Source organism: Diplotaxodon limnothrissa, linkage group LG12, assembly GCF_057381915.1.
Source record: "Diplotaxodon limnothrissa isolate DT_005_m linkage group LG12, D_limnothrissa_male_GT1.1, whole genome shotgun sequence".
Classification (NCBI taxonomy): Eukaryota; Metazoa; Chordata; class Actinopteri; order Cichliformes; family Cichlidae; genus Diplotaxodon; species Diplotaxodon limnothrissa.
In genome coordinates this window covers 8,479,099-8,504,845 of record NC_140607.1, presented here as the reverse complement: position 1 = coordinate 8,504,845, position 25,747 = coordinate 8,479,099, and the positions used below count along the sequence as shown (strand labels likewise).

General features: G+C 41.6%; 2 protein-coding genes across 2 annotated transcripts in view; both read left to right on the top strand.

Annotated features, from left to right (window-relative positions):
• LOC146620837 (disintegrin and metalloproteinase domain-containing protein 28-like) overlaps positions 1-19,484 on the top strand; it is a 29,419-nt gene extending 9,935 nt beyond the window's left edge. The window contains exons 13-20 of the mRNA XM_085367898.1: positions 577-666; positions 16,867-17,062; positions 17,148-17,253; positions 17,372-17,528; positions 17,621-17,701; positions 18,880-18,967; positions 19,067-19,172; positions 19,424-19,484. Coding sequence (XP_085224024.1) covers positions 577-666; positions 16,867-17,062; positions 17,148-17,253; positions 17,372-17,528; positions 17,621-17,701; positions 18,880-18,967; positions 19,067-19,172; positions 19,424-19,439 — 840 coding nt within the window. The 3' untranslated portion in view covers positions 19,440-19,484. The remainder of the gene's footprint in view (positions 1-576; positions 667-16,866; positions 17,063-17,147; positions 17,254-17,371; positions 17,529-17,620; positions 17,702-18,879; positions 18,968-19,066; positions 19,173-19,423) is intronic.
• Positions 8,574-11,943, top strand: LOC146620838 (serine/threonine-protein kinase pim-1-like). Its single transcript, XM_085367897.1, has 9 exons — positions 8,574-8,634; positions 9,045-9,287; positions 9,422-9,574; positions 9,696-9,790; positions 9,928-9,975; positions 10,079-10,297; positions 11,325-11,505; positions 11,592-11,762; positions 11,852-11,943. Exons 1-9 carry the CDS (start codon positions 8,574-8,576, stop codon positions 11,941-11,943), a joined length of 1,263 nt encoding a protein of 420 aa, XP_085224023.1.
• Positions 19,485-25,747: the final 6,263 nt, after the last annotated feature.

Below are 25,747 nucleotides of genomic sequence, written 5' to 3'. Positions count from 1 at the left end.
TACTTGGAATATGTACTTAACACTTTTATGTACCTATATAGAAATATAGTGAAAGTATAGCTGTGTGTAACAGATGAACAGTTTGTAGTTTTCGGTGAAAAGAAAATTACAGTCAGAGTGATGTTTAGACCTGTTTTCACCTCTGCTGGAATTCAACAAGGAGAGATCATTAGAAGGAACTGAACTAGTGCTGTCAAAATTAACGCATTAACGCAAATTAATCCGCCATCAAGGTCAACACGATTAAAATTTTTAACGCAATTAAAGCATCTGGAGTGCAGAATGTGTCAAAATCCCCGAAATGCTTCTGTCAACACATTTCAGGCAGTTTGTCCAAGTAGTTACCTTCGCACATGTGCAAATGGGCAGTTGATCTGGTAGTGACGGGCAGCTGAACCAATCAACTCAATATGGAAGATGATAAACGCACATTGGCCCTCTCAATGGGAAATTTGAGTATTAAACCTAGCGATAAAGATTCCTCACGGGAACAGAGCAAACAGATGTTTAATAATGCATCCCAGCAGTAAGACCTAACACCAGCCTGATGAGTTCTAATATATGTCGTCCCTGTAGGAGTGCACCAATCCGTGCTGCAACGCCATCACCTGCACCCTGAAAGAGGGTTCACAATGTGCTGAAGGCGAATGCTGTGAGAACTGTAAGGTGAGTCAGTAAGAAGACCGATCAGTGTAACTGGTGTCACTAAGGCTACGTTCACACTGCAGGGGAAAGCAATTTTTTTGACCCTATGCGACCCATATCCGATCATGGTATGACAGTGTGAACGGCACAAATCCGATATTTTCAAATCCGATCTGGGTCACTTTTGTATGTGGTACTGAATCCGATACATATCCGATGTTTTAGAAAGCGACTGCTGTTTGAACAGTCAGGTCACATTAAATCCGTCTTTTACGTCACTGACACAAGACAGACGCTAATTATCAGCGCCGGAGAAGCTCTGGGTCTAAACAGAGCGTGTTGTGTGTGACATCTTCTTTTGCGCATGCGAGCCGCTTTGAGGGTTCACACTAGAGCGCGTTTGCTGTCACATTTTATTTGTAGTGTGAACAAGCAGACAAAAAAAAAAAAAATAGGATTTGATCAAAAAATCGGAATTGAGCACTTAGACCCCCGGAGAGCAGTCATTTTGGTTTTCTACCTTAGACCCCCGCGGAGTCATCATTTTGCGTTTCTACCTTTAAAAGCCGGAGAGCAGTCAGTCAAATGCTGGAGTCATTCATATGTATATTAGGTTGTTACCTAGGAATTCTGGAGGGAGGGGAGTGGGGGTGAGTGATTGAGGGGGTGGGGGAGTGGAGCGTTTCAGTTTGCCATCTTAGGGAGAAATCAACACATGTCCTTTGTATGTCCTTTGTTGCTGACATTTATTGATGAAAACAGTACAAAAAACCAAGCATATTTACAAATAATGATAAAAAGTGAGTGAGTACATTTCAACATTTTCAGCAATCACTCACAATCCTGGCACTGCCACGGTATCTGTCGTCTGCATTTACCACATGTGTACCTGTAGCAGTGAACACATCGCACAGTGGCCTGATTTTTTTTGCATCTGTGTTTGACCTGACACGTGGCCCTTTTTCCAGGGCTCGGTGTGGAGGGTTGTGTCCGAAGCAACTGTTCTTTTCTTGCCTTCTTCGCAGCTACATGAGAGCGAGCCAATTCTGTTGCAAGCGCCACCAGGAAGTCCACCCGTCTTTCCTTCGTCCCGGTGCATGCTTGATACAGCACATGTGCATTCAGTGCTGCCATGTCAATCATGTTATAAAACACGGCGACTGGCCAGCGCCGTGTTCCTTTGCGGACAGCGTACTCCCGAACCATCTGGTCCATCACATCCACGCCACACTTTGTTTTGTTGTAAAGGGAGACAGTGTTTGGCTTCCTTTTGGTGGTGTTATCAGTCTGAACCACGCTGTGCATGCTGCTAAGAATATAGACTGTCTTCTTCCGTTTGGCCGCATACGCCGTCAGCGTGGCAGCAGAGGTTGAAAACACCTAAGAAATAAGATAAATTGTTATTTCCATAGCCCTTTTACACACAATGAAACACATAAACATAGAACCACAAAAGACCTGCAACATACCTGAGTGGTGAATTCATTGCGATCTGTCTGTCTAGTGGATTGAGGAATTTCCCTGCGAATCTTGTTGACTGTGCCGAGGATGGTGGTTTTCCGTCCAAGAAGTTTTTGCGCAAGTGAAAGCGATGTGAAGAAATTGTCCGTGGTAACATTTCTGCCCTTGTCTAGGAATGGTTCCATCAGCCTCATTACTACATTCTCAGAAAGTCTCTCCCCAGTGGGACGATTGGGGTCCTTGCCAAGATATGGGAAGACATTGCAAATGTACTTGGATTTTAGGTCGCAGGCCACCCAAAACTTGATCCCAAACTTGTCCGGTTTACTTGCAATATACTGCAGGAAACAGCACCGAGTCTTTGATGGGAAAAGCTGTTCATCAACGGTGATATGTAGACCAGGGTTGTAGCACGTGATGCAGTTGGTGACAAATGATCCCCACACACTGGAAATTGCAGCGAACTTATCAGTCTTTGCTCGATCACTGCGGGTGGACTTGTCATCAAAGCGTAGGTGTTGCATGATGTCTTGGAAGCGGTTTCGTGCCATAGTTCCAATTATCTGTGGGTTTCCCAGGTTTGCTGACCAGCAGTCATTTACCGATGGAACCCTGTAAACCCCCCGCAAGATGACAATTGCAATAAATGCCATTAGTTCAGGGAGGTCCATGAACCAATGAACATGCTCCGCTCTGGATGTGATGGACCAGATGGTTCGGGAGTACACTGTCCGCAAAGGAACACGGCGCTGGCCAGTTGCCGTGTTTTATAACATGATTGACATGGCAGCACTGAATGCACATGTGCTGTATCAAGCATGCCCCGGGACGAAGGAAAGACGGGTGGACTTCCTGGTGGCGCTTGCAACAGAATTGGCTCGCTCTCATGTAGCTGCGAAGAAGGCAAGAAAAGAACAGTTGCTTCGGACACAACCCTCCACACCGAGCCCTGGAAAAAGGGCCACGTGTCAGGTCAAACACAGATGCAAAAAAAATCAGGCCACTGTGCGATGTGTTCACTGCTACAGGTACACATGTGGTAAATGCAGACGACAGATACCGTGGCAGTGCCAGGATTGTGAGTGATTGCTGAAAATGTTGAAATGTACTCACTCACTTTTTATCATTATTTGTAAATATGTGTACAAATGCTTGGTTTTTTGTACTATTTTCATCAATAAATGTCAGCAACAAAGGACATACAAAGGACATGTGTTGATTTCTCCCTAAGATGGCAAACTGAAACACTCCACTCCCCCACCCCCTCAATCACTCACCCCCACTCCCCTCCCTCCAGAATTCCTAGGTAACAACCTAATATACATATGAATGACTAGCCAATTTAGCTTCCACTTCCAGCACTTCCAGCATTTGACTGCTCTCCAGCTTTTAAATAAACATTTTAAATTATTTAGAGAACAATCATCAAATTGCATCAAATCTGATGCCACACAAATTATTTGTGCCACTCCAAAAATAATTTCTGTCAACTATGAGATGAAGGAGAACAACAGCCTGATACCTGCAGGCCTGACAGCAGCAGATGTGTCACTGCTGTAACACCTGTAACACTCAGCAGTCGCCTCATTGTTCTGACACACACTAAACGTCGCCACGCCGCTTTGCTCGCTAAAACACCGGTGTCGGCACATAAGGACGCTGTCAGAGCCTGTCAACGACATTGATTAGCTGCGTATATACGAATGTGAATCGCATTACTGGCTGGATCCCATACGGGAGCAGCCAGTCACTGACTAACACTGCAAAACAGACTTGTTAAAGTATTGATTTTAATTTCAATTCAGGTTAGATTTTTTTTTTTGTGCGCAACGCAGATTTTCTGTGCGCAGAGACCGTGCCAGCAGTGCGCAATTGTGCACACACACAGCTTCGAGGGAACATTGCCGGTACCCATTCCTAACTCTGTTCCACATGTTATGTTTCCTTCAGGATTAGCTAAATAAGAGAGGATTATTTTCCATTTATTAAACTGCATTTAGCTACTCTTTCGTATCACATTTACTTTGGGAATGCACCAATTGGTCCACATCCTGTTTATGCAGGGCCCACTTTTAAACGGTAAATTGCTGAAAATGTAGCCATATATAGCGCTTTTCTGTGTCTTGCACTCCTTTGCATAGATTGAAGCATCTGTGTGTTCCTGTTTTGTTGAGTGTATCTGTCTGTGTGGCTGTTGAAGGCTACTGAGAGTGTGACCTTCACAGTTCACCAGAGGACCATCTATTACATTTGTTAGGTTATGCGTTTTTGATATTATTGCATCCTCACTGGCACACTCAGTCCTTAGTGTGGGCTTACCCTGCTCCATACCTTGTTAAGGATAAAGAACTTACAACCTGGAAGTAGATTATATCTCCCATAGTGAGATACAGAGAATGGTTGCTTACCAGGGTAACTCTGGTTTTCTGAAACCCAGGTGATGTTTGGTTTTCACCTCCAAACAATCGCAGTCAGAGATCAGGTGAAAGAGGAAAGAGCAGAGAGCGTCAAAATAAAAGGGAAATTATGGGAGCAAACACCAGAGTTTAAAAATTGTTCATCACTAAATACAGTACAGATATTTTAATAAGGAGAGGTTATTTGAAAGAATGAAATTGATTTACTGATGAACAGAATTTAAACAGGTGATTTGCCGTTAGACTCAGATGGCCTATCTCAGCGGAACAGAACCCCGTCTGTGAAAAGGATTAGAGCAGGAGCCCCGAGAGCCTGGAAGCTGGTGGTGGAATGGTTGAATGGAGCATGAGTGATGAGATGAGGCGTGTACAAGGAAGAATAACCGAGGACACAGCATGAATGCTGATTGGCCTGGAGAAGGTGATTGGACTAGACCACTTCAGGAACGCCTTTAGCCACACCTCACCAGGTGTAGACAATCGGCAGTTAAACCTAGGCAACACCTGAAGACAACTGCATTTCCACTGTAAGGAGTGTAAGGGTTGCAATGGGCTGTAACAAAGGACAAGCACAGATGAGTCCACTATCATAGACTGGAACATCATTCATAACTTTTTATGTTATAAAGGGGGTGGCAGTAGAGCTTCTGTGATTGGTCACATCAGAGAGTGCTTGGTTATCAGAGAGTTACCATAGTAACCAAAGGTTTTAAAGATTGCAATATAGCTATTGTTGTCCAGAGGGGCCGATGGTGCGATATGGCAGCCTCGCTTCTGTCAGTCTGCCCCAGGGCAGCTGTGGCTACAACTGTAGCTGCCTCCACCAGTGTGTGAATGTGAGAGTGAATGAATAGTGGCATTGTAAAGCGCTTTGGGTGCCTTGGAAAGCGCTATATAAATCCAATCCATTATTATTATTATTATTATTATTATCAAATCAACAAAATATTAAAGAATCATTAAATATGTGGAATAGTTCATTCTTTCCTTTTTTCATCAGTGGTTTACACACTGGCTTGCAGGCAAAATGTCACTGGTTCGATTGCAACCGGAGATACAAATCAGGGTTGTGCCTGGAAGGGCATCTGGTATAAAACTCTGCCGTATCAAAAGATGCTGAGCTATCAGGTGTGGTGACCCCTTGTGACAAGGGAGCAACTGAAAGTGAAACACTGTTTTGCTTTGTCTTTGTGTAAAGTGTCCTTGAGTGTTTTGAAAGGCGCTTATTAAAATGTATTATTATTATTATTATTATTAATGTTTTGTATAGAATCATAACAAAATGTGAAAAGTTCAAAAGACTATGCGGCTGTTTAGCTGTGCCTGTCTGTCTGCCATCAGCTGAGAGAGATGCCGGTCAACTCTCTGGAGAAGCCGTGGACGGTAGACCCCTCTGAGGTGGCAGAGCGGCGGGATCTTAGGGACAGTCGCCTGGTGTTCAGCATCGATCCACGCGGCTGTGAAGATGTAGACGACACGCTGTCTGTACACAAGCTCCCCAACAGAAGGCTGGAGCTGGGAGTTCACATTGCTGATGTCACTCACTTTGTCAAAGAGGGTTCGCTCACAGACTTGGAGGCACGTTCAAGGTGAGGAACTGGTTGGAGTGGTTGGGTAGAGTAGGTGGGATATAAAAGGATAAAAGAAAATTACAGCATCTTGCATAAGTGTTCAGAGGAACTTTCAGAAGTACAAAGAGGCAAGAAAGTTGTTGCCTGAATTAATGTTGCATCAGCAGCATGCCTTGTAGCGCAATTATAAATAACACAGAGGGCCACCTTAAATAAGGCTCGTGTCTGATGTGAAGCATTAAGCCTTAAATGTCTATCATTTAATCACATGTAGAAGGACTTCACAGGGTCCATGATGGCTTTGAAAGTATCACTGGCACCAGGAATTGAACCAATGGTCAGCACGTTGTTGGTTCAATCCCTGGTGCCTTCGGGCTTCATGTTAAAGTCACCTTGCACAAAATACTTAACCCCCAAATTTCCCTGGATGCATCCATTAGTGTGAGTGTGCATGTGAGAGAAAATGCTTAAAGGTATAGACTAACGCGCTGTATGAATATATGGACGAATGCTGGTCGTGCTAAAAGGTGGTTGGGGTTCTCACAGTAGAGAACTGCTACACACAGAACACAGTGGTCCATGTTGTTACGAAGAACTTGTGCTCATTTTGAGTACGATGCCATTAACAGGACAGGGGAATGTTTCCGCTGTGGGAAAGCCTGAGTGATTTTCACTGTGGCCTTCATAAACATATATTACTACGGGACATGGCAGCCATACTTGTACACAACATTCAACCAGAAGGTCATGCAGCAAAAAAAGGAAAAATGAGTCCGCTTCCAACTAAATTAGTTTTATTCTACTGAGTGGTAGAAGTAAAGAACAGTGTGTCACACATCATTTGTTTTCAGATCCCCTTTGTACAGTTACGGGTGTCAGGAAAACACCGGAGGTCACATGATGGCATGTGACCTTGAGTACCTGATGTTAATGGTTTGTCTATAATTGGCTTTCAGTGCATCTTATTAATAAAGAGGATGATGATACAAGACAGTTGAACCACAGTAATAGAACAAGAAGATATTCATCTGTGTTTATGTCCAGATATATGCACATGTTCTGATTTATTTATTTATTTTGTGCTGTATTGTACAAATGAATAAAACTGAGTTTAAAATATCTGCAGTAAATGAAGTGAAGGTCGGGGCTGCAAAAGTAATGCTTGCACTTGATCTCCACAAATTTTCCTTCCTGGGAACATGCAGCGATGACACCATGTGACAGGGAAGCAGCCCAAAAAAATTTGTGTCACAGCTGAACGGCCGACAAATCTGCAGCAAATGCATTCAAGCTTTTATTAGGCTTGCACTCATGCCTTTGCCTTTCACCACTTCAAAAGTGCGCCTACTTGAATATTACCTTGATAGGCTCTCTTTGTTTTTGGCCTTCCTCACTACACCGTGAAGAGATGTTGAATAAAAAAAAGCAAAGAAAAGATGGTTTTGTTTTGTGTTTTATTGAAAGCACTTTCCAGAAAGTGTAATTGTTTAGAATGAAGACAGAAGTAGGTAGGTAGGTTTCCATGTGTAATTGATGTGTAAGAATATTGCAGAATCTGCTGTGCTGTGTACTTTGTAAAAACCATGAGAAGGGCTGGCTGGCTGGCTGGCTGGAGAAGAAATGATAAATGTCCTTTTTTTTAAACGTTCTCTCGGCCGGCCGTTTGGCGTATGACGTGTGGCAGAGCACTCTGGTACAGAGCGCCGCCAGTTCGAACCCCCACGAACTCGCTGCCACAGCCCTAGCTTGGGGGGCGGGGATTCGCATTTCCCCTTTTGCTTTTTCCTGCTCCAGCCAAGTCCTCCGCCTGCTCTACATCCCTCCTATTACCTTTTATTACGCTTGCACTCATGCCTTTGCCTTTCACCACTTCAAAACTGCGCCTACTTCAATATTACCTTCATATGCTCTCTTTGCTTTTCGCCTTCCTCACTACACTAAGTACCATTTTTTAACGCTGTGTACTCACTCTTGCTAAGTACATGTGAACAGATCTTGAAGAAAAAAAACAAAACAAAACATACTTTTCTTTTCTCTTCTGATACTATTGAATGATCCTAACAGAAAAAAACAGAGTTAACACTGACTTAATAAAAAAGTGTTATATTTTATCTCAGATAAACTAGTCAGTGTTTATTAGTGTTTGCTCAACTAGAAGTCTTCATAGTAGCATCCACACATCAAGTCTTTAAACAAATAATGAAAGGATAATGAAAGAAAGTTTAATGTGAAATTACTGAATTATATGAAATGCCAGAGTGTTTTTCTTTAAACTACTTGGGACACTGCCTTTTAGTGATGTCACTAAAAGGCAAGGTTCTAATGTTGTGTTGCCATAGACTCCGGAGTTTACTTTTAAAGCTCACTTACAGAACTGACTTATACAGCTTAGTTAGAAAAGTCAAGCATCCAGACATTTGAAGGACTATTCACTCATTAAGGTGACATTTTCTATTTTAAAAGTTCTCAAAAAATTAAGATGAAAAAGGAAACAAGAAAAGTTACGACTGAGGCAGATAAGAAAGATCCAGGAGATCAAAGTAAGTAAAAAAAAAAAAATCCCCCAAATAACAGAATGTACATTTCTAACAATGTTGAGGCTCTGTGTATAAAATGATTCATTTTTAGAGGATTTAAATCCTGGTTTTGATTGAAACTAACCTGAGTGCAACATGTCTAATCAAAGAAAGGTTACTGGGGCACTTTGTCTTTTGGTAAAATAATGTGACAAGTTTATTCTTGGACTGAGCAGTGAAAACAGAGCAACAAGTGTCATCAGTATCTAGACTTAGTAGACCTAGTATGGACTCGTGTTGGTGTGTTTTTTATCAAAAGGATAAACTTGTTATTATATTGTAAGCAATACTAATTTAAAATTCAATGACATCAAAATCCTTCTAGTCCTGATGTCGAGCGCTCTTTTTCACTAATGTGTTGTTGTTGTTTATAGATTGTAAGAGCAGGATGGCTAAAAGAAAGGCCAGTCCTGAAAAAACGACCCCCATAAAAAGAAGGAGGGTCACTGAGCAGGCTGGTCCTTCCACCAGCTCAGATGCTCATGTGGTCGGGGGAGTCAAGCGAAAGGTCCAACAAGATGAAGCGGGGACAACCAATACAGCAAAAAAGCGTAAACTTCTTGAGCATGTGAGCGGTGACAAGGGGCAGGCATCTTCCTGGTTGGACACTGGTAAAGGTAGGCTAATTAGTTGAGTGAGGGGTAGATTAAGTGTACATCTGGTTGCTAGTTTGAAGATATTAGTGTTTGGGAGATATTTGTGTCTATTATCTAATAAGCTGACGTGCTTTTGGTGTTTTCCACATCTGCAGACTGCAGCATAGAGATTTCAGAGAGCTGCAGTAAAAACAAAAAGGCTGGCAAAAGGAAAGCTGCGGGAGACACCAGGGACCCACCTAAGAAAAAGAACGTGGACCAGGACAAAACCAAAACCGTTGCCAAAAAGTCAGTGGCTGAACAGAAACGTAAGTAGCAAGCAGCTTAGCTTTTATATTCAGGTGAAGAGCAAAATGAACATTTAGGGTACAGCAGAGAGTAATTTGTGTGACAGCTGTAGTAAAACCCAATTTGTGTTTGTCTGTTTAGGTGACTTCCAAGCGAGATACGTGGAGGAGCACCGGCTTGGAGAAGGAGGATGCGGAGCAGTGTTTGCTGGCTACCGCATAAAGGATCATTTACCAGTAAGTGTTCAGATGGTGGTAGTAAGACAGGCAGTAATGCAGATAAGGGATAATATCGTAAGCTGAGATGTATGCTGTTTTACACCTTTAATGATGTCATACTGAGGAAATGCTCATCAATGCCCTGTGTCTTTTAGGTGGCCATCAAACACATCCCAAAGGGGAAAGTGTACTGCAAAGTGAAGGTAAATGTGCAAGACTTGAATTGTTTTTACATTAGTGGATTGCATGCAGCGTTCACCTGTGGAACGTCTGTGCCTCATCATCCACTTTGTTGAAATATTTCAGGATGATAACGGGAAGAATGTGTCAGTGGAAGTTGCCATCATGCTGAAGCTTGCAGCTGAAGCAGATGGATCAGTGGAAACATCAGCCCCAGTGTCTCTGTTGGAGTGGTTTGACTTTGGCAGAGAGCTGATCCTGGTGATGGAGAGACCTGTCCCCGCTGTGGACCTGGATAAATATATAGAAGAAAATGGAGGATTTTTGCCAGAGGACAAGGCCAAGGCAAGTTGACTTGTCTTAGAAGAGTCTTAGACTGTACATCATTCAATCAAAGCACAGAGTATTAGAGAAACATTAACCCATTGATTGGTTATTGTCTTTTTCATCGTTTCCAGGTAGGGCTGGGCTATATCATACCATTCACGGTAATACCGGTGTAATTTTGGGCAACGATAGGAAAATGAAATATCGCGCTAGAATAGGTAAAACGCGCATGCGCAGTGCCTATGTTTACATACGCAGATGGCGGTGACGCAGAAAGAGAAGAGCAAAAGTGGATCGTTGAATGAAACGGATGAACCAGAACTGGTTTGTAAAAATGCTGCAACTTTAGTGGTGTGGAACTGGTTTAGCTTTCGTCCGTCAGATACACAACAAAGCACAATTTTTGGTAGCGCATGCTAGCGGGCCGTCGTTATTACTGTGTTGTTTGGAAAATACGGCACACTTAAAATCAATCCTTTGATTTTTCTGAAACTCGACAGTGCCCCTTATAATCCCGTGTGCCTTATGTATGAATTCTGGTTGTGTTTACTGACCTCAAAACGATTTTATGTACACGGCGACTTTGCTAAGCTACAAAGCCGCACCGCTCGATGGATTGTCGGAGCATTACGGCTATCGTAGGCAGGCGCCTCGCGGAGTGATACGTACTGCACCTCAACGTGATATTACCGTATTGTGTGTGTATAACCTCTTTTTAAGCTTTGTGGATATTTTACATGGTTATGCTGAGGATATGTCGGCCAATTTCCACTGGAAATGCCTTTTGGTTAAACTGTCAGCGAGGAATTTGCATTTGCACTGTTACATTTTTATATAACTTTAATGCACATAAAAAAACAGCTGCTTGTTTAAGTGAAAATACATTTATGGGGTTTTTTGCACTAATAAAGTTGTGGAGTTGTAAAGTATTTTGTCTAGTGTCAGTTATATCGTCAGTTATATCGTCAGTTATATCGTTATCGCAACTTTTCAAATGTATATCGTGATAAATATTTTTGGTCATATCGCCCTGCTCTATTTCCAGGTCATTCTGAAGCAGCTGGTTGATGCTGCGAAGCACCTGGAGGATAAACACATCTTTCACCGGGACATCAAGAGTGAGAACATTCTAATTGAGACCGGCTCAGATGTACCGCGTGTTCGTATCATCGACTTTGGACTGAGCTGCTTTGTTAAGGAGCAGTCGCAGTACCGCGTCTTCTATGGTAACATATTCTGCTCTTGCTCTTCACAGATGTCACAATTTTCGCCTTTTGTTTTAGAAGAAATTGCAATTGTGTCTGTTTATTAGGTACAGAAATTTACTCCCCTCCCGAGTGGTACGGGCGCAGTTGCTACAGGTGTGGACCCACCACGGTATGGCAAATGGGAGTGGTTCTGTACGAAGCGCTTCATGCCGGGGACTTTAACACCACGAGCTTCCTCAAAAAGCGCCTGAAATTCAAAAGACATCTGTCCAAAAGTAAGAAAACGTCACACTTCAAGACTGACTGATGGCTTGGACCACTGGAACTATCATCTTCATGTTTTTTCTCTTTCCTTTCTTTCCAGACTGCCGGGATTTCTTGGACGCGTGTTTAACCAAAGTCCCGGAGACGCGGCCGACGCTGGAGGAGCTACAGCATCACACTTGGCTGAGATAAGCCTATCACACACACACACAAACACACACAATTCAGACGTTATCATTTATGTGTGATGTATGAATTACCTTTCTTTTTTTCAGGAAATAATTTTTTTTAATTGGCCCACTTTAAATTTCAGTGTTTTGGAATTCCTGTAACCCCCCCCCCCCCCCAGCCATCCCAGGAAAGGGGATCTCTCTTTGAATGGGCTTTCCCGAGGTTTCTTCCCGTCAGTCTGGCCCCCCCAGGGGAGTTTTTCCTCGTCTTCATAGAGAGCTTGGGCTGGCTCAGGAGCTCCATCAAAACTGTCTTTATTTAATTACTCTAATGTAATCATATACTTTAAAGTAATCAAATAAAAGACAGTAAAAATCTGAAGACTTGAAGTAAACTTCCATTAAAATAAAACTTGTTTAATTCATCTTTGCTGAGGATACTGTGTTATTACTATTTCAAGGATTATGTCAGAACACCGGATACTGGTACCCATCCCTACCCATCACTAGGGAACAGAACAAACCAGACATCAATTACAACAAAAATGACACTGACCCAGCCAGCATAACTTGTCTGCCTTAAGAAATGTTTAGCAATATTACAAATTGGGTGATATGCCTTAAAGTAGCTTCTCATGTGTTCAGCATTGTCAAAGGCTACATTTTAATTAAAACCACAATCTAGTAATGTTCTGTCTTTAACCTTCCTAATTTGTTTTTTGTCCTAACCTAACACTAAATTGCCAGTGAAAACAAAAGTTACATAAATAAAGAAGAGTAAAGAAAATTACGGTCTCACACAGGAGTCAAACTCTAGTTTCTAAATGCTGTCAGTAATAGGAAATTCTATCTTTAAAAAAAACCCAAATTGTTACACCACTTTGTCAGCCTCACTGGCGTCAAGAATCATTAGTATTACTCCTATGCTAAAGCTTTAGTAGAGGTTGCACATCAGTTGGTGTCCCCGCCCCTTATCCCCCTTAAAATCCTAACTTGAAGATGCAGAATTTGATTCCTATTAATATGGATGTCATTCATGAAAGTAATACCCAAGCAAATAGCAATTTTATTATGATCTGTGCTGCAGTTGTAAGACCGGGCACTCGAATCTTTCCTAAAACCCTCTCCCCACTCCCTACTGACATTGTCGTGATGTTACTGATTTCTCACTGCAGTCATGCAATTTATTCTATAAAAAGCTTGAACGCGATAGACGCGAACAGAGCGTCAGGTTTACATGTAAAGTCAATGGAAAAGCGCGATGACCCGCGATTGCGGCTCCCGCAAAAATTTGGAAGCGTACAATGAGAGCAATTTGGTACGTTTGGGGGGGGGGGGGTTTACCTCCGATGGGTGCTCTTTTTCGCTTTCGCTGCCTTCCAGGAGGGGAAAGGATGAAAAGAGAGGCGATTTTCCAGCTTCTTGCCTTCCCTATGGTGTGATCTAAGGTTGCAACCGACAACACAGCTCGTAGGAACTCAGTGCCACGGCCCTCGCTTGGGGGGCGGGGAGACGTGCACTCGCTTTTTCCTGCTCCAGCCAAGTCCTCCGCCTGCTCTACATCTCTCCTATTACCTTTTATTACGCTTGCACTCATGCCTTTGCCTTTCACCACTTCAAAACTGCGCCTACTTCAATATTACCTTCATACGCTCTCTTTGCTTTTCGCCTTCCTCACTACACTAAGTACCATTTTTTAACGCTGTGTACTCACTCTTGCTAAGTACATGTGAACAGATCTTGAAGAAAAAAAACAAAACAAAACATACTTTTCTTTTCTGTTTTATTGAAAGCACTTTACAGAAAGTACAATTGTTTACAATGAACAAAGAAGTAGGTACACTGTAAAATCTAATTAGTTCCCAGAACTCAAAAAAATTGAGGAAACTCGTTGCCTCAAAAAATTGAGTAAAGCTTAGCTAAAAATGACTAAATTAGGACAACTTATTTATTTTGAGTACTCTGTACAAGCTCATTTGTTCCCAGAACTCAAGAAAATTGGATCAAGTTTACGTAAGATGACCAAGTTAGGGCAACTTACTCATTTTGAGTACACTGTACAGCCTTGTTAGTTCCCAGAACTCCAAAAAATTGAGGAAACTCGTTGCCTCAAAAAAACTAAGTAAAGCTTACTTAAGATGACTGTTAGGACAACTTACACATTGCAAGTCTGCAGTATTAAAAGGTAGAACGGTAGAAGCCTGGCAATCCCAGTGTTAAGACCTGCAGTGTGAACGTAGTCTTATTTTCTCTTCCGGCGCCGCTCCAGGCAGCCAGTATCAGCAGCTTCGACCTGACAGAGTCCTTTTTTCTCTTTGTTGTTATTGTCTTTCTTGTTCTTGTTTTTATATTGTGGAGTGTACTACTCCACAATGGAGCTCAGAAATTTATGGACAATTGTGTTTTTTATCACATTTTTTACGGTATCTGTGTCCAGAGAGCGTGTACTGGCCAGGAGTTACACACCTCCACACAAAAGTCACTGATGCCAGAGTGGGTTTAGACTTCGCTTTATATGGCAGGTGTGAAAATGTGATAACAAAATACAGTGTATATGAGTGACAAACTAAAATAATTACTTGACGAGCTGCGTAACCATGTGCTAATGCTAACAGCAAATAACCGCCATAAATTAGCCTGCGTAATACAGCATGTAAGTAACTGCTATTAATTAACATAAAGTGCCAAACAATAACGCATACTCACAGGGAATGCCTTTTTATGAATAGAACACATGTTAGTCAGTCGATTGTCAATTGTCTGAGTCTTTCTGACTCTTCTCCTGTCCACGCACGGACCATGCCTTTCTTTTAAAGGGCCAGCACACTAACCAAACAAAAACAAAACATGTACAAAATTGACAATAGTCAGAACAGAGCGTGTGTAGGTCCGACCTCCCATTGTTTACAGCAGGGATCAGCTGTTAGCCCTCAGGGGCTCCGCTGTTCTGCCTACTGCCAAGCGAGCCAACAGAGAGCAGATGCAACAGGACAACATCAGAGGGGTTTGGAAGAGCCTGGAGACAATCTCAGGACAAAAACCAACCCCCAGGCTGCAGGAGACTTGGGGTGGGTGAATGACATAAATAAATATTTTAATAGGTTTGATCAACCACCCACCCCGCCCAGCATCGTCCCCCCTGAAGCTATCTCCCTCATCTTCAGGCACTGCCTGTCTTTCATCTCAGGACTTCACACCTCTCAGCTCCCAGCCAGGAGGGTGTATGCTGTGGACTCCAACATACACCCCCCTCCCCCAAAATCCACTCTTTCTATCTCAGCACTTCAAATGAGGAACGAGCTTTGCAAGATTAAGGTGCGGAAGGCTGCAGGTCCAGATGGCATCAGCTCCAGGCTCCTGAGATGCAGCACAGATGAACTGTGTGGCATCCTAGGATATCTGTTCAACCTGAGCCTGTCGCTGGGGAAAGTACCACAGCTGTGGAAGACCTCCTGTGTGGTACCGGTACCAAAGACCTCCCATCCCAAGGACCTCAGCAGCTACAGGCCGGTAGCCCTGACATCACATCTGATGAGCACCCTCGAGACATTGGTTCTAAACCATCTGTGCCCCCTGGTGAGGTCTTCATTGGATCTGCTGCAGTTTGCTTACCAGTCTGGCATCGGGGTGGAGGACGCCATCATCTACCTCCTGCACAGAACTCTGACTCGCCTGGAAGCATTGTGAGGATCATGTTCTTTGATTTCTCCAGTGCTTTCAACATCCAGCCATGACTTCTGAGGGACAAGCTGGAGCTATAAGGAGTGGACCACCACATGTCCCAGTGGATACTGGACTACCTCACGGGACGCCCACAGTATATGAGGACAGGGTTGTGTCTCTGATACGCTGGTCTGCAGTACGGGGGCCCCACAGGGAACTGTGCTGGCACCGTTCCTCTTCACCCTCTACACTACAGACTTCTCCATCAACTCCCCACGCTGCCACCTACAGAAGTTCTCTGACGACTCTGCCATAGTCGGCCTCATCACAGGTGAGGACGGCTCAGAGTACAGACAGTGGACTCTGGACTTTGTGGACTGGTGTCTGCAGAACCACCTGCCGATCAACGCCGGGAAAACCAAGGAGTTGATGGTGGACTTCAGAAGACGCAGTCCGACCACACTGACTAACCCTAACTAAAACAAAAATGCAAAACAAAAGACCTACCTAGCTACTCGACAAAAGGTCAGTGAAAACATACAAAAGTGACATCAACCGAATAACCTAGTGTGTAACAGTTTAAAACTGCAGCCAGTGTATAGGGTACCCCAGCTTACCTGTCCAGCCTCCCACCACACACAATACAAAGAAGCCTTCACGCAAATGTTTGTCATAAAGCAGAAGCCAGCAGCCACTAGCTGGCCAGGGAGATGCTCATTTGTAGTCGTCCTCGGAGAGTGATTGGCCAACTGTGCCCAGACCAGCCAATAGACACATGCAAATCAACTTTGAATTGGCCAATAGGTCGAGGCTTGACACCTGAAAGATAAAAAGAACACAAAAGAAAAGCCACATCTCTTGGCACGTAACAGTACAGTACTACCCTTAATGTAAATATGTAAAAAAAAATCGTGTATGTTTCTGTTCTGTGTCCTGTTCACTGTTTGTTTGTACATGTGTTTTTCTTGTTGCTGTTACAATCAAATTTCCCCTTGTGGGACAATTAAAGGATTATTCTTTTCTTTTCTTTATTTATTTTCATCCCTGGAAGTCTCTCCTCTGGCTGTAGTGATCCAGTTGTTTGCTCAGCTACAGTCCTCAAGTAATTAGAGGATATTGCAAATGTTTGAACCAACACCACAGTATTGCATTTTGATATTTTGTTTACAGAGCTCACACACTCAGGGTGTTTCACATAGCGCTAGAAAATTTAAACATATAACACTTTAAGAAAAACAATGTTTCAGATAACTTACACGTTGATGGTATATGCTCGGCACAGATCTTGCCTACCTCCAGACAGTGCCGCGCAAAGCAGGATGACTGTGATTTGGCAGAGTACTGTGATGGGAAGAGCACGACCTGTCCGGAGGATGTGTTTGCTGTGAATGGGCTCCCATGTGATGGAGGCCAAGGGTACTGCTACAACGGTCAGTGTCCACAGAGACCTAAGCAGTGTGTCAAGATGTATGGATCAGGTGAGTATCCTGTCAATACGCATATGGATGTATGTGAAAGTCATATGGAGAGTTAGGTTTTTATGCAATCTCCTGCTGCTATCAGGAGCTAAGGAGGCCAAACAAGGATGCTATAACTACAACACCAGAGGAGTCTACTATGGCTTCTGCAAACGCCCCTCAAATAATCAGTTCATCCCCTGTCAGCAAGAGTGAGTCCCAGTAGAACGTACAGGGCAACAGTTGCTCTGCAGCCGACCCTTATTTTGATTCTTCGTTCTTCATATCAACCAAACATGATCAGAAACAAACACTGTCTTTCTTTTGCAGAGATGTTCTTTGTGGAAAGCTCTTCTGTGAAGGCGGTAATGACAACCCAAACTATGGCCGGATGGTCGCCATCGGCACATGCAAGGCAGCATTCTTCTCAGACACCACCGGTGACGAAGGCCAGGTGGAAACGGGGACTAAATGTGGAGATGGAAAGGTAGCAGGCTTCCTGAATCCACTTTTTGCTTACTGCATCTACAGTGTAGAACAAAATAAAGTTAAATATATGTCTGACTTGTCTTTTCCAAGGTGTGCAGCCAGAATCAGTGTGTGGATCTGCAGACGGCATACAGAAACACCAACTGTTCAGCAAAATGCCCAGGCCATGCTGTGAGTACAACACCAAAAACTGATCCACTGAGGTGGAACTGATTTATAACAGTTTTGTGCTGGACTGTATATTCTGGTATTTTCATTATTAGTTCATCTGTTTTCAAAAGGTTATCAAGAGGAGAAGCTGCGTACCCTCATAGTTGTGAACAGGGTTCTAAAGCTTTTAAAGACTTTAATGCCACTAAGAGTGAAATTTAAGATCAACTTTACAAAATCAAAGGGTTAAAAGTAGTTTTTGTGTGATTTCTCGCTGCAAAGTTTAACTAAATCCTTTGTTAGCCGGGGGCAGCTAATCTACCATATCCATGTTTAAAATGTAGCTTATGTGTAAAAGGTGGATGGAGTCACTGTCATAGCCTGCATTGACTTTTGGACTTAATGTTTTATAACTTCAATCTTAATGGGGTCATATTGGTCATATTTAGCCCTATAAAGACAAAGACACCCTTTTAAGGCATCCCTGAAATGCTAATGTGAGATATACAACCATGCCCAAACTTACTCATGTAGACTTTTGTAGAACCATATGCAAACATTTGCAACTGCAGTGTCATTGCAAATATGCACTGAATGAAGTGTGTGATTTGTAAGTTATTTTAAAAAAATGGATATAACAAATTGCTTTTGAAAAGTGACTGTTCTGAGAAAAACAATTCATAAACGTCCAATATCCAAAGCAGTTTGGGAAGTTTTCTTAATATTAAGGTCTTGTATTACTTTTTACTTGGTGCCTTTTAATTGGCTCTGCAAAAACTCTGTTAAACTTTGAGCCCCAAAAAATCTTTAGTTTAGCTATATTTTATAAGAATAACTGATGCAAGGAAAAACTGATGAAAAGCTGATCATAATAACATAATTTAGCCTAGCATCTTATACATATTTTACCTATAGTCTATCCAAAACTAAATAAAACTAGAGTCAGTTGGTCAGAAGCTAAAGTGATGTAGGGATAATATGTTACTATGAACAGAATATGCAAGAAAAGTCCAAGTAATTCAAATTTGGCTAAATCTAGTTAATTACATGCCACCAGTTATACTGGGCATGCAGTGTTTTATATTACTTAAATTCAAAAGGTAGGTCAGTGTTTTTGTTGTTGTTTTTTAAATAAAGCATATTCACTGAAGTGTATTTTTTAAGACTAATAATGGCAACATGTTCTTTGTGCTTTCCAGGTGTGCAACCACAAAAGTGAGTGCCAGTGCGAGCCTGGGTGGACGCTTCCTAACTGTGACTCAGTGGACACAGCTTTTAGTGGTACTGGTAAGAGTCATCTACTTCAGTCTACAGATTAAGTTCAATTTACTGTGTCATGTTGCACAACTACAACCCAAGGAAACCGATTTTTTTCTGTCTCTGTAGGAAAAACTATTGTCACTGCAGTCAAGTTTACACTAGTGGTCCTAGGCATCATTGCTGCCATCGCAGGAATCATCTGGAAAAAGCGGCAAAGTCCCATCCTGCCAACGTGAGTAATCATGACCGCAATCATGACCCCTCTCATGGAGAGTGCCATGCTCTGTTGCACTCTACAGTGAATGCACTCAGAGATCTTAAAGACTGCACTTTCCCCACCAGCTGAACATTATGAAGCACCCTAAGTGTTTGATTTTTTTAATATTTTAAACCATGCTTTCTCTTATGACACTGTAAAAGTTTGAGTTGTATTTATATTTTTATCTAAATGTACATATTTATCTACTTTGTTTACAAAATCAGACTTCTGCATGAGTAGAGAAAGAACAGAAGCATGATGCCAAATGAGCTTCTTATTGGTGCCTTTTTAGAAGCTGGACCACTAAACGTGTATACAAGATTAGGTTTCACATGCAAGTGGTAAGACACATATCATTTGCCACACCATTAAAATGAGCGACTGTGATGTTTTTTAATGTTGATGTTGTATAATTCTTCTTAATTCTTATATTGAAACATTTTGTTTTACATTTATTTGCATTATGGTTGTTTCCCAATATATTTAACTATATTATTGTCCTGCTGTATACTTTGTCCTATTACTTTGTAAAGTGGGGCCAAACTGTACAAAGATGAAATAAAATTGTTTAAGTGACTAACAGATAAGGAATCTTACCCTGTAACACAGTGGCACATAATAAGGGGTGAAATTAATCAGACAGCAAGTGAATGGACAGTTCTTAAAGCTGATGTGTTGGAAGCAGAAAAAAATGAGCTGACTGCAGAACATGGGAACAGGTTGTATGATGCTCCCAGAATCTGGGAGCATGATTTGATATATTATATATCAAATCACCCTATTGCCTAGTGAGTTGTTTCACTAACGGTTTTCAGTTGTGTTAATAAACCTTATATTTTTCTTTTTATCTAACCCTCCTGTCTCTGGGCTCATTTATGTTACATCCCCTGTCGCCTAGCAGAGCCGGGTCATAACACCAGAATGCAGAGGTAAAGCCTGCTCTATGCATTACAATCTCTACAAAGTAATACAAACTAATAAAACAATGAATTGGAGCCAATTCGAGCTGTCAAAGAGTACGACGTGCAGTGCATAGGTCACCAGCGTAGGGTTAACACATAGAGAGAACCATTCACACTTAGAGCCAATTTATCAGGATATTTGCAAATTACATGTCTCACTCCCAGCGAGTCAGATTTTGATCCAACATGTAATACTATGTGGAAACCATCTGATTGGCAACAGTTTCAATTTTCAGCATTACAATGACCCCAAACACATTACCAATGCAGGAAATTCATACCTGGATTGAATAACATACAGTGAAACACTAACCATGGATCTGCCTCTCCGGAGCTGAACTTCAACATTTTTTGTAAGCTTAGTTGGATCATCTTGACAGAGAACAGATAAAAAGCAGCCAAAACCTAAAAGAGAGCTCTAAATGACCTTCAAGAAGCCTGGAAAACTATTCCTGTGTCACGACACTGGGTCTGTGAGCCAGTGTTTTGTGTTTAATTTATATTTCTTCTTTATTGTTATTCATGGTTTTAGTTCTCTTGATGTTATATTTGTTGTTCTATCTTCTAGTGCTCCATGTTTCATATCCAGTCAGTCTTGTCTCAGTGTCAAGTCCATGTCTCTGTGCTTACATCATGTTTTACTTTGACAGTCTTGCGTCCTATGTTGATGTGTTCAGTTTTGCTTCCCCTTTGTCCTGTTGTGTCTGATTAGTCCCAGCTGTGTTTCATTCTGTTTCTCATTATCCTGCTGGTGTTTGAGTCCTCAGTATTCCCCTGTTTGTTGTCGCATCCTCCCACTCTACGTATTCCTCACTCGTCATGTTGTCATGTTAGGTTATGTCATGTACTCCCAGTTTAGGTCACTCTTCCTAGCTTGAGTTTTTGTTGTATTTCTAGTGCTCATGTATTGTGTTTCTCAGTTTGCTTTTGCCAGCGAATAAAAGCTGCCACCTTTAAGTTAAATACTCTGTCTCAGAGTCCTGTGTTCGGGTCCAACCACTGCCTGCCACACAGCAAACCTTGACATCCTGAAGACCACTTAAAGAAATTAAAAGAAAGTTTACCTAAGAGAGATAAGACTGCATTCATGTTTTTTGCCTTGTTTAATGTATTTCCTTTTTTACAGCCATTTTGACAAGAAATTTTATTTGAATAAGTGTTTGCTTAATGATGGCTCTGTACCGGAATAAAACTAGATTTCCTCATAAGGTTAATAAGACGCCTACCAACTATTTGATGTCCAAATAACTGCTGAGAGATACTCCAAAAAAAAAAAAAAAATTAGTGGCCCCTCATCAAAATGTAGTTTTTTTATGTCATGGTCTCAGTGTCTCCTTGGCTGACTCAGCATTCTGGCTACATGTTTTGTTATTCTCTCTCTCTCTCTCTCTCTCTCTCTCTCTCTCTCTGCCTGGGCGGAGCTCATCATAGGCTCATGCCCTTGGCCCACACACCTGGTTTGATTACCCACCTGTCACTGAGCTGCCTGATTACCTGGGTCACTAAGGTGGTGGCTCAGTAACCTTTGAGTAACCTTTCTCTGTCTCAGTGCAAATCTCTAGCTTGTTCTATTCAGTTTAATTCAATTTTATTTATATAGCGCCAAATCACAACAACAGTCACCTCAAGGCGCTTTATATTATACAATAGATCCTACAATAATAGATACAGAGAAAACCCCAAAAATCATATGACCCCCTATGAACAAGCACTTTGGTGACAGTGGGAAGGAAAAACTCTCTTTTAACAGGAAGAAACCTCCGGCAGAACCAGGCTCAGGGAGGGGCGGGGCCATCTGCTGCGACCGGTTGGGGTGAGAGAAGGAAAACAGGATAAAGACATGCTGTGGAAGAGAGACAGAGATTAATAACAAGTATGATTCAATGCGGAGAGGTCTATTAACACATAGTGATTGAGAAAGGTGACTGAAGAAGAAAAACTCAATGCATCATTGGAATCCCCCAGCAGCGTATGCCTACTGCAGCATAACTAAGGGAGGATTCAGGGTCACCTGGTCCAGCCCTAACTATATGCTTTAGCAAAAAGGAAAGTTTGAAGCCTAATCTTGAAAGTAGAGATAGTGTCTGTCTCCCGAATCCAAACTGGAAGCTGGTTCCACAGAAGAGGGGCCTGAAAACTGCAGGCTCTCCCTCCCATTCTACTTTTAATTCTAGGATCGTGTTTGCTTTGTATATAGGTTCCCTGGACCTGTCCCTGTTTCTGGTAGTGTGGTGTGGTGCGGACCTAGTGAAAGCGTGAGTGACTGAACAGGAGCGTGGAATATTCATGAGAGCAGTGTGGATTGAATTGTGTGCAGGGACCTGTTCCTCTCCTTCTCCGGAAACCCCGACATTTTGGTGTTTTTTGTAAATAACCTGACTTTTATTCTAAAGAGCTGGTCTGTGCTTGAGTCAGTTTGGTCCCTTGACATTTTATTTGTTTACATGAAAATCAGTCACTTTTTTTAACACAACAAAAATTCAATGTAATCCCGTTATGCTACCCAACAACATAAAAGGATCCAACAATGTTAAGTATGGAACATCATATGGAAAATCATATATTGAACTCTAAACACAGTAGATGTGAAATGGCAGAAAAGATAAGTGCTCTGTTGACATACACAGAGTACAGGCGTAACTCTGCCTTTGCAGACTGATCAAATATAGAGATAGAGATGAATGGAAAATTACAAATACCTAAATGTTGCTGTCTTATAGACATTCAGTGCCACCTAAATGCAGTAACTGATAAATAAGACAGCACAGCAGTTACATCATTAGATCTTGCCACAAGAGGTCAGTACAGAAAGACTGAAATTGAACTTTTAAATCATGAATACATTAAAGTAGTAGACACATATCACGCAGGTTAAGGCACATAAAGGAAAGTGAGGTAGTGAGGCTGAAAAATTATATTTTCTTTTTCTTCACACAGTCCAGACAGACTGTAGGCTTCTTGTCTGCTAATGGTGGGTGTTTTTCAGGCTTGCTACCTCTTCTTTTCTCCTTCACCTCCAGAGATGGTTGTGTGGGAAAATCCCAGATCAGCATTTTCTGAATTACTCCAATCAGCCCATTTTGCACCCACAGCGATGCCTTGCTCAAAGTAACTTAAATCACTTCCTACTATTCTGATGCTCAGTTTGAATTTCATTGGGTCATCTTGACCATGTCTACATGCCTAAATTCACTGATTTCCAGCCATGTGACTGGCTGATTATTTCTGCTAATGAGAAGTTGAGCAAGTGTACCTAACACAGTGTCCAGTGAGTGTATTTTAGTCATTAGGCCCTTTAAAATGTATTACTGCAATTTCTGTCTCAATATATGTGCACATAAAAACATCCCTACAGATGTCTTACTGCAGTCTTCACACAATAAACCACATAAACCAAGTTACAGTAGGTAGTTCTGCAAACTCTCGTAATTCTGATTGTTGTGAAATATATCTCTTTATTTGTTTTTTGGACTAAATATTATTTCAACACTGAGAAGACAAATCATTATCATCATCTAGCACAACTTCAAAATGCTGAATCAATTCCCCTGACCAGCTCTTTCCTGACATTCAAACCAGGAACAACATACCTATAAAAGCTGAAGTATGATCCTTCCACCCACCAGGGAACCACTCCCAGCTGTGGGTTCACCGAACCTTGCTGAACTCATAGCAGCAGCAAACAACCAGTCCAGAGACAGACTCAAAAGTGTGGCCTCTTTAAAAATCAGGAACTAAGACAACATGTCAGTAGATATCCTAGTAATTAATGACTTAATTATTTGGGGTATTATTATTATTATTATTATTATTATTATTATTATTATTATTATTGTGCTACTTGAATTTCTAACATCGCCATTCAAGCCAATTTGTAAGAAAAAAAGTGACAGAAATAAATTAATTATTACTATGCATATTTAGCCAGTTTGTTTATGTGTTTATGCTTATGCATTTCTATTATGTGTCCCGCTTGTCTTTGGCATAAGTAGGGAAATGAAAATAGGAAATACCCCCGAAGTGGCACTTCTCGTTATACCACCTCAACATTTGTTCTTCGTAAATTAACCAAATTGTCCCTCCACCTCAGATTTCAAATTGAAAGACTCTGTTGTTTGCAGTTTCAAACACCATCAGCAGAGAGCAGCATATTCACTTCATAAACACTCAGCTGCTGTAAACACATGAAATGAGCTGAAAGTGTCTTTTCCACCTGTCTGCACTTGCACTTTTTAATTTGACATTTTTACATTTAGGGTAGAAATTTAACTTTATATTTTCCTATTTTTTCATTGCTTTTATTTAATCTGGCTTCTTGCCCCATATCAGCTGTAATAGTCTCCACCTCACGTTCAACTCCAGTTGGATAAGAGATTACAATGAATTGGTTTGTCTTCCTATTTCAGCTTTACTCCATTAACATATGACATGTGTTAGGAAAACTTAGACGTTTTGCATGCAAAAAATGATTTAATTTTTCTATCTCTGTTTATGTTGTATGAATTTTTAATCTCAAGATGCCAAACTGTGTCCATTCTTTGAATTATGATAGATTAGCAATGATGCAAATAGATAAATAGCCAGTTGTAACACATTTGTTACATAACACAATTGTAAATGATTAAACTTCTGATTAAAAACTCCACCAGTTTCACAGGAAACCGCAGATCATTGTTATTGCCACAAGGACTCCAGCCAGGGCTTTCCCCTCGTAGCCGAGATTTGCTTGACAAAGAACAATTTTATTTGCATTTAACGCATCAGAAGTTAATGATAAACTACATTTTCAGACTCAGTTTCAAGAGGGATTTGCACAGTGAAGATCACAAACTCTGAAATACTGGAAAGTCCAGATCTTCTTGATTATGTCATTGCTTGGTTGTTTTTGTATGTAGCTGGGATTTGTGTGTGAAACTCAAATAAGTACACGTGTGAATATTAGAGGCCTTTGAGTATTGTTGAATTTTAAGGAATTTGGTAAGAGGTCACTGCTGAGGTCAATTTTTTGACTTTTAGGTTCTTCACTAATCAAAATTCCTGGAGAACAAAAGATGACTTCAGAGAACAATCTGTTTCTGAATGCTCAGATACGCTGAAAAACTGTTTTTTATTGTATTTCTTAATCTCAGCCTACACCAACCACATACTTCATTCATTCAAACTGGAAAAAAAACCAACTAAAATCAACAAATAGTGAAGAAGCAGGAAATAGAGAATGTGTGATGCATTATATGGATAAAAGCCCCACGCTGCCAACCCATCACAGCTGGGGAGGAGCTGCTCAGCGATGAAGGTGGTGTTTACACGGCTGAGCAGCTCCTCCCCAGCTGTGATGGGTAGGCAGCGTGGGGCAGTTCCTGTGCCTAATACCACACACAGAATAACCTCGTGAGACTCGGAAGAAAAAATGTTTTGATATTTAGATTTTTCTGTGTTCAATTGTAAGTTATTTATTTTTTATCTTCTGCCCCTTTTGTAGTGAACACTGTGGCTGTGGCTTGTTGAATGATGAGATATGATATTGTTTCTATTTCACTCTAACAGTGATCATGTATGGATTATGACCGAGGGCTGATTGATTTCACT